Below are 8,493 nucleotides of genomic sequence, written 5' to 3' on the forward strand. Positions count from 1 at the left end.
TCCCCTGAACACACTGTAAAAAACATCTCACTATCTGCTAGCTGCCTGTCCCCTGAACACACTGTAAAAAAACATCTCGAAATTCCAACTTTTTTCTCTGAAAATATTCCAGTATATTCTGGTTTTATCTTTTCTAAAATATTCCGATTTTTTTCTAAAATATTCCAAATTTTCTAAAATGTATAAATGTTTTTTCTACAATATCCCAACTTTTATCAAAAATATCCAATTAAAAAAAGATTTAAACTTTTTTTCTCTGAAAATATTCCAATATGTTTTGGTTTTATCAAAAAATATTCAGTTTTTTTTCTGAAATATTCCAACTTTTCTAAAATATATTCCTGTTTTTCTCAAATATTCCAACTTTTATCAACAATATCATTTAAAAAAAATATTCCAATTTATATCAAAAATATTCAGATTTTTTCTAAAATATTCAGATTTTTTTTAATATTCCAACTTTTATCAGAAATGTTCAGATTTTATTTTAATATTCAAACTTTAAAAAAAATATTCAAACTTTTTTTCTCTGAAATTATTCCAATATGTTTTGGCTTTATCAAAAAATATTCACTTTTTTTCTAAAATATTCAGATTTTTTTCTAAAATATTCCAACTTTTCTAAAATATATTCATGTTTTTCTAAAATATTCCAACTTTTATCAAAAATATTTAATTAAAAAAATATTCCAACTCTTTTTTTCTCTGAAAATATTCAAAAAAATATTCTAACTTTAAAATTTCATTTTTAATGTTTTTGTTGCTTTAAACAAGTTTTCTCAACACATGCAGACGTGTCCCGGGGCCTCCTGCAGAGTTAGGGTTGAACCCAGAGTCCGGGACACCCCCCCCCCCCCCCCCCCCCCCCCCCCCCCCCCCCCCCCCGTTGGGTAACTGCCCCCTCCCCTCCCCCCCTGTTTGGTAACTGCCCCCCTCCCCCGGTTGGGTAACTGCCCCCCCCCCTCCTTAAACAGAATGAAACCAAACCTCCACACCGGTTCCTGTAGTAATTTCTTTATTATTAAAATGTTACGTTTGGGTTTACAGGCACATGGGGACAGACAGGGTCCACTCAGGTCCTCACAGGACTGAAAACAGGGCGTCACTACGACACTACGACAGAGTTCGTTAGAAACACAACGCAGAGGCGTCCTGCAGGCGGCGCGGCACACACACATCACTGTTGCTATGACAACGGGGTTACAACACAATAACTGGAACATTATAACTTAAAATACTGTTGAGACATCATGTACTGGGTGTGCCGAGCGTCCTGCAGGGACGCCGTCCGGATGGAGGGAGGAAGATTAAACGAGGGAGGACACAAAGATTGTCAGGAGGACACTTAATGTCCCCGCGATCATCAGGAGGACACTTAATGTCCCCGCGATCATCAGGAGGACACTTAATGTCCCCGCGATCATCAGGAGGACACTTAATGTCCCCGCGATCATCAGGGACGCCACGGAGCGTCAAAACGTCAACAACAGCGACGGAGCGTCAAAACGTCAACAACAGCGACCAAAAAAGCGTCATAAAACCGCCAAAAAATTCAGATTCTTTTTTTTTCAATTTCAGAAAACTTTTTCAACGTCGTCGCCTTTCTTTCCGTGTTTTTGGCGCTTTTTCCAACATTTGTCACCTTTTACAACGGTCTGTTTTCGTCACCTTTTTCAAGGTTTTTGGGGACGACTTTTTCCACGTTTGTTCAACTTTTTTTTCCACGTTTTTGGCACTTTTTCCGACTTTTGTCCCGTTACTATCGTCTCTTTTTGTCACCGTCGGGGACAGCTTTTGACGTTTTTGTGGCCTTTTTTGGCGCTGTTTTCAAGTTTTTGTTCAACAATCATTTCGATGTTTTGACGTTTTAACCTTAAACTGACGTGTCCCAGGACCTCCCTTAGCTAGTTGGAGACCCCCCCCCCCCCCCCCCCCCCCCCCCCCCCCAGCGTTGAACCCAGAGTTACGCCTTGGTGTACCTTAACGTCCCGGAGACGTGATGTCTGCAGAATGCGGATATCAGACACTTTCTCTGTTCAGGACCTGATTTAAAACAATAAAACACAAACCCTGTCTCAGTAGTGACATCAGGAGACGGAGACGCGCGTGAACGTGGACGACGAGGACATTTTTTTTTTTTTTGTGAGATAAAAACGTGGACGCCCCTCGACGGGACTGTGATTACAACTGAAACTTTATAATAAGGCAAAAAAACTGTAATTAAAAAGACGATTAAGTCCCCGCGAGATGTCCTGATGGGTCCAAAGAAGACAATAACACAAATATATTCAGTTAGGTTGAATCAGTAAAACATGAAATATTGGCATCATCGCTACAAGGCAGCAACGGCCTCGTGTACAAGCAAGCATATAATAATAATAATAATAATAATAATAATAATAAAACATACCACAGACGTTATCATAGATATAGATATTTAACCTGGAGGCTTCAGTTGATTGGTTGGGACAGACCGGGACGTGGCTGTCTCTGCATCGCTGGAGTTTTATATCTTTAAAGAATCAGCCGGTCCTGAATCATTTAGGCATATATTTACACAAATTAATCACTCTATGTCAAGATAAAAAACATTCACACAAAAATATAACATTTGAAATAATTATTAGCACCAGTGTATCAGATAAAACTCTCGCTACGCAAAATGTACAAAGTTGCATAGAGTTGGTTTGGGGAGGAAAGGGTTAACGTGAGCAGCAACCTCTGGGACATAAAGACGCTGGTGGTGTTGAGACATGAGGACAGGTAAACGTCCGAGCTGGGTTGAAGACGCAGGTAGACGGCCGCCGACGTCCAGAAAGAGACTTTATCTCGTTTGCACGTGTAGGAGAACTTCCTGAAGCTCTTTTGAAGATCTTTTGGGGGTAAAAACAATCGATTTGGATCAGAAGATTTCCTTCTCTGATCCCACAAAGATCCTCAGCTGTCCCGTGCAAACATCATGTCTTCCACCCAAAGATCCATAAACTACAGGAACAAAATATTAATGTTCTCACATGCACGAGACAGCTGGAGTTAGAGGTCCAGATGTGTTGGGAACAACGTGTTGGCTCTTAAGATAATGTTCTGTGTAAGATATATTATCGTGTTCTGGGGATTTCTTAGATTCAAGATATTATGTGTTTTGTTCCCAAAAGATAGAGATCTTTCCCGAGATATCTTCAGCTTAGAAGATAATGAGGTGTCCACACAATGATCTGGATCTTATGGGATCCAAAACGTATCTTGATCCAACAACAGGCAAGTATGCATAGAAGTTAACATCTTCTACGTCCTCTTGTTTCCACGAGATATCGTCTAACCTTAACCCAAAGATCCATAGATTGTAGGAACAAGATATTACTTTATATCACATGCACGAGACAGCTGGAGTTAGAGGTCCAGATGTGTTGGGAACAATGTTTTGGCTCTGAAGATTATATCCTGTGGGCCAGATCTGTTTCTCAAAAGGTCACCAAAGATATTAACTTTAACCCTGACTTAAGATCTGGACCTTCTGGAAACAAGATTAGAACTTGTAAACATGAGATGTTATGTGTTTTGTTCCCAAAAGATAGAGATCTTTCCCGAGATAACTTCAGCTCAGAAGATAATGAGGTGTCCACAGATCTGGATCTCATGGGATCAAAAACGTATATTGTTCCAACAACAGGCAAGTAAGCATAGAAGTTAACAAGTTAACATCTTAACATCTTCTATGTTGCACTTTACTTTACTAAACCTCTATTTGACGCCACTTTACTCCAGTCTACCTTCTGCTCATTGGCTGTTGTCTGCCTGTTTTTCTTGTGTGTTTACTTGTTGGTTTTTTGTCTTTTATTGTAGAAAATGCTGCTGTAAGAAGGGAATTTCCACCGCTGTGGGATGAATGAAGTTTTATCTACCATAATCTACCCTAATCTAATTTTATCTAATCTAATCTAATGTAATGTCCTCTTGTTTCCACGGGAGACCTTCTAACCTTAACCCTTGGATCCTTACATTAGGAGAACGTGGCACTAATGTACTTTCCGTGCTCTAGATTTATAAAGATATCTTTCTCTGGACTTCGGCGGCAGCGTCGCCACCAGCAAAGTGGGCGTGGCCTAGCGGGGGCGTGGCCTATCGCCCGTCGGGGGTGAAATACTGCTAAAGAAGAAGAGGAGTAACAATCCTCTCCTCCGCCGATTGGGTCGGACACAAAGCTTTGGGAGAGAAGAAGAGAGGGTTCTTCAAGGTGTGGGTTCTGAAATCAGAAAGACAACGCTCTAACATAACAGTGTGTGGCTGGACATCCGGCTGGCGTGTCCCGGTGCATGATGGGTAATACGAGCGGACCCTCGATGGGGGAACTTCCTGTGGAGCAGACAGGTGCAGTCACGTCGGGTTTGTGGTTCTGGTTTTCTTCTCCGAGGATCTTCGGCTTCGCTTTACGCCGCTTAGTTCATTTCTACCGTAACCCCGTTACTGCGTCTCCAAAACAACAAAAAACAAAACAACTGAAGATGAAATAAAAACAAATAAAAACAAATAAAAACAAATAAAAACAACGGCTTCTCTTTCGTTTAAAAAACCGTGAACGTGGCTTGAAATATTCGCTGTAAAGACAAGAGATCTGAGAACGAGAAAACAACCAAAACTGTTTTGGTAAAAAGTCGGCATGTGGGCCGGAGTGTTAGATGTGAAGACGGGAGTGATGGAGGACGGGGGGTGGGGGGACGGGGTTTGGGGGGGTGGGGGGACGGGAACGGGGACGGGGGTTTGGGGGGACGGGGTTCGGGGGGTTAGGGCTGCTCCAGGGACGGCGTGTTGAAGCAGCCGTCGGGTAGCGTGTTCTTGATGTCGTTGAGGTTGGCGATGTCGGCGCGGATCTCGCGGATCTGCCGGTCGTAGTGGTTGATCATGTCCTCCTGGGAGCGCGCCACGTCGTTCAGCTCCGTCAGCTTCATGTCCAGCTTGCTGTCCCCCATCTGGCCCCGAGCCCTCTTCAGGGACTCGTCGATCTGGTTCAGCTTGCTCAGGTCCACCTTGTCGATGTTTCCTGCAGACAAACGAGAAGACGAGACCAGGTTAATGCCGCTGTCCCAACGCATGGTATCTACTCTACTCTCCTTCTTTGGGTTTCCATGGTGTTAAAAGTTGACCTGATCCAGACTCTTTGGGTTCCTTCAAACCCTGATGCAGACTCTTTGGGTTCTAACAGACCCTGATACAGACTCTTTGGGTTCCTTCAAACCCTGATGCAGACTCTTTGGGTTCTAACAGACCCTGATACAGACTCTTTGGGTTCTAACAGACCCTGATACCGACTCTTTGGGTTCTTAAAGACCCTGATACAGACTCTTTGGGTTCTAACAGACCTAGACCCTGATACATACTCTTTGGGTTCTTTTAGACCCTGATACCGACTCTTTGGGTTCTTACAGACCCTGATACCGACTCTTTGGGTTCTTACAGACCCTGATACAGACTCGTTGGGTTCCTTCAGACCCTGATACAGACTCTTTGGGTTCCTTTAGACCCTGATCCAGACTCTTTGGGTTCCTTTAGACCCTGATCCAGACTCTTTGGGTTCCTTTAGACCCTGATACAGACTATATGGGTTCTTACAGACCCTGATACAGACTCGTTGGGTTCCTTCAGACCCTGGAGGCTGTTCTTCTGTTCAGGACCAGTGTTAGGGAGCAGGAGGTTCTTACCCAGCTGCTCCAGCAGGACGGTGATGGTGCCCAGCACCGTCTTCACGGCGCTCTTGGCCTTGCGGGCGTTGTCCTCGGCCTCCTTCGCGTTGTCCGACGCCTGAAAGGAACCAAACAAGTCGGTTAAGGACTGTATCCAATCATAACAGGGGTTGGGCAACTAGACCACACTCTATAATTTACAGAGACCCAACGATCCCCCCCCCCCCCCCAGATTCCTCTGTAAAGTTAAGTAATGTTTTGTTGCTAGGAAACAGGTAGGTACCAAAACACTGAAACTATGACCATCTTTTATTAAAAAAGAGCCACAATTACACCGAAATAAGCAACACATTTTGCCGGTTTTGACTAATTACGCCGATGGAAATACGTTTTTGAGTCGAGTTTTCGATGATTCTGTCCCTTTTTTTATTTTTTATAATCGTTTAAGTTGCTTTTCAAGGTTTTTTTAATTTATTTTAACGTTTGATTTTTTTTTTCGCGTTTACTCGACATAATTATTATATTTTACAGTATTTTTCACCATATTTTTTTTCAATGTTCTTTGTCAATTTTTTCGTTACAATCTCCATTTCACACATTTGTTATTTTATTTCAGTGGTTTATTTCCCTGGATTTTACCGACATTTGTCACATTTGTTCGTGTTTTTTTTCGAGATTCGTCCCTCTTTTGTCACTTTTTCCCAGTTTTTTGGGGACAACTTTTCACTGTTTGTCTTTTCCAAAGTTTTTGGCGCGTGTTTTCAAGTTTTTGTCCAACAGTTATTTCAGTGTAGTTTATTTTTCTCCCTGTGTGTGTTCGGGTCGTACCATTCCCGCCATCATCATGTCGCGGTCGGCCTCGGCCTTCTTGCGGGCCAGCTGCTCCTCGGCGGCGTCCAGCTGGTCCATCATGTCCCCCACCTCGCTGTCCAGGGCGCTGGTGTCCTGGAAGGCTTTCTCCGCGTCCTCCTTGGTCTTGGCCGAGCCCTGACGGGAAAACACACAACGTTTAGAAAGACATCGCTCCATACAGGAGCACTTTCAGGGCAAGACTCAATCCCCCACAATGCACCACAGAGCGCCACAGGAAGTCCTTCCTGCCCGCGGCCATCAACATTTTCAACTTTATTCGAGGGGTTTTTGGTCACTTTTTCAACTTGGAAAAAAAAAAATATATTTTTATATATTTTTTTTCCTGCATTTTTGTAGGTTTTTTTTACCACTTTTTCAAATGTTTTTGTTCGCTTTTTTAGCGGTGAAAAAAAAAATTTGTTTATGTTTTCTCCCCTGCATTTTGGTAATTTTTTCCCAACATTTTTAAAATGTGTTTGATATTTCTTTTGTCACTTTTTCAGCGTTTTTTTTTCAGAATTTTTTTTTTTCTTTAGTGGATTTTTTTCTTGCATTTTTGTCGTTTTTTGAAATTTTTCCAATGTTTTTGATGCTTTTTTTGTGACATTTTTTTCACATTTTCATAATTCTGGTATAGAAAGGTTTGGTAACCGTGACAACAGAGGTCACGTGGTACCTTCTGCACGTTGCTGGCGATCCTCTCCGCCTCCTCCGCCTTCTCCTTGGCCTCCTGGGCGTCGGCGGCGGCGTTGCCGAGCGCCGCCTCGGCCTGCCGGGTCTTCTGGTTGGCGGCGGCGATGGTGGCGTTGATGGCGGGGATCTTCTTCAGGGCGTCCTCCGCCGCCGTCTTGTTGTCGTTGACTCGCCTGTCGAAGTCTGAGAGGAAGTTAGAATATCAGAGGATTTAGTTATTTATATGTTTATGTTGGACAGAGAGACATGCAGAGAGACAGACAGACAGAGAGAGAGACAGAGAGAGAGACAGGCAGACAGACAGAGAGAGAGACAGAGAGAGAGACAGAGAGAGAGACAGGCAGAAAGACAGACAGAGAGACAGAGAGAGAGACAGAGACAGACAGAAAGGCAGACAGAGAGACAGACAGACAGAGAGACAGACATAGAGACAGACAGACAGAGAGACAGAAAGGCAGACAGAGAGACAGACAGACAGAGAGACAGACATAGAGACAGACAGACAGGCAGAGAGACAGACAGACAGACAGACAGGCAGACAGACAGACAGAAAGACAGACATAGAGACAGACAGACAGGCAGAGAGACAGACAGACAGACAGACAGGCAGACAGAGAGACAGACAGGCAGACAGAGAGACAGACAGACAGAGAGACAGGCAGACAGAGAGACAGACAGGCAGACAGAGAGACAGACAGACAGAGAGACAGACATAGAGACAGACAGACAGGCAGAGAGACAGACAGACAGACAGAAAGGCAGACAGAGAGACAGACAGACAGACAGAGAGACAGACAGACAGACAGAGAGACAGAGAGACAGACAGACGGGTACCTCTGAGGTCCTCCAGGATGTCCTCGGCCTCCCTGAACGTGGACTGGCCCTTCTTGGCCGCCTCCTCAGCCAGAGCCTTGGCGGCGTCCACTCGAGCCAACAGCTGATCGGCCGTCTGTCCGACAGGAAACAGGAAGTACACGTCAACATCTACACACCTACACTTCCTGCTCCGTCTCACCGGTGGACGCGTTGGGGAAGCATTTCGACCTATCAGAAGGCTCCTCGTCCATGGGACGCGCGTTAACGAACGCACAGCAACAGTCATACAAACAGAAATATTAAAGTTATAGAGAACGTCTCCTCAGGCAGAGACTCACTGTTACGATTATTCTGACAACACCTGAATGCAGCACAAACACACCCGATGTAGTTTCGCTCCGTCCACTGTGTGTGTGTGTGTGTGTGTGTATGTATGTGTGTGTGTGTGTGTGTG

General features: G+C 44.1%; 1 protein-coding gene across 1 annotated transcript in view; it reads right to left on the reverse strand.

The window, feature by feature from the left end:
* Positions 1–3,134: 3,134 nt before the first annotated feature.
* The window catches only part of lamc1 (laminin, gamma 1), a 12,918-nt gene continuing 7,559 nt past the window's right edge, over positions 3,135–8,493 (reverse strand). The window contains exons 10-14 of the mRNA XM_034887359.1: positions 8,058–8,207; positions 7,207–7,406; positions 6,507–6,665; positions 5,697–5,796; positions 3,135–5,038 (exon numbers count right to left, since the gene is read on the reverse strand). Coding sequence (XP_034743250.1) covers positions 4,782–5,038; positions 5,697–5,796; positions 6,507–6,665; positions 7,207–7,406; positions 8,058–8,207 — 866 coding nt within the window. The 3' untranslated portion in view covers positions 3,135–4,781. The remainder of the gene's footprint in view (positions 5,039–5,696; positions 5,797–6,506; positions 6,666–7,206; positions 7,407–8,057; positions 8,208–8,493) is intronic.

This window comes from Etheostoma cragini, chromosome 12, assembly GCF_013103735.1.
Source record: "Etheostoma cragini isolate CJK2018 chromosome 12, CSU_Ecrag_1.0, whole genome shotgun sequence".
NCBI classification, from domain to species: domain Eukaryota; kingdom Metazoa; phylum Chordata; class Actinopteri; order Perciformes; family Percidae; genus Etheostoma; species Etheostoma cragini.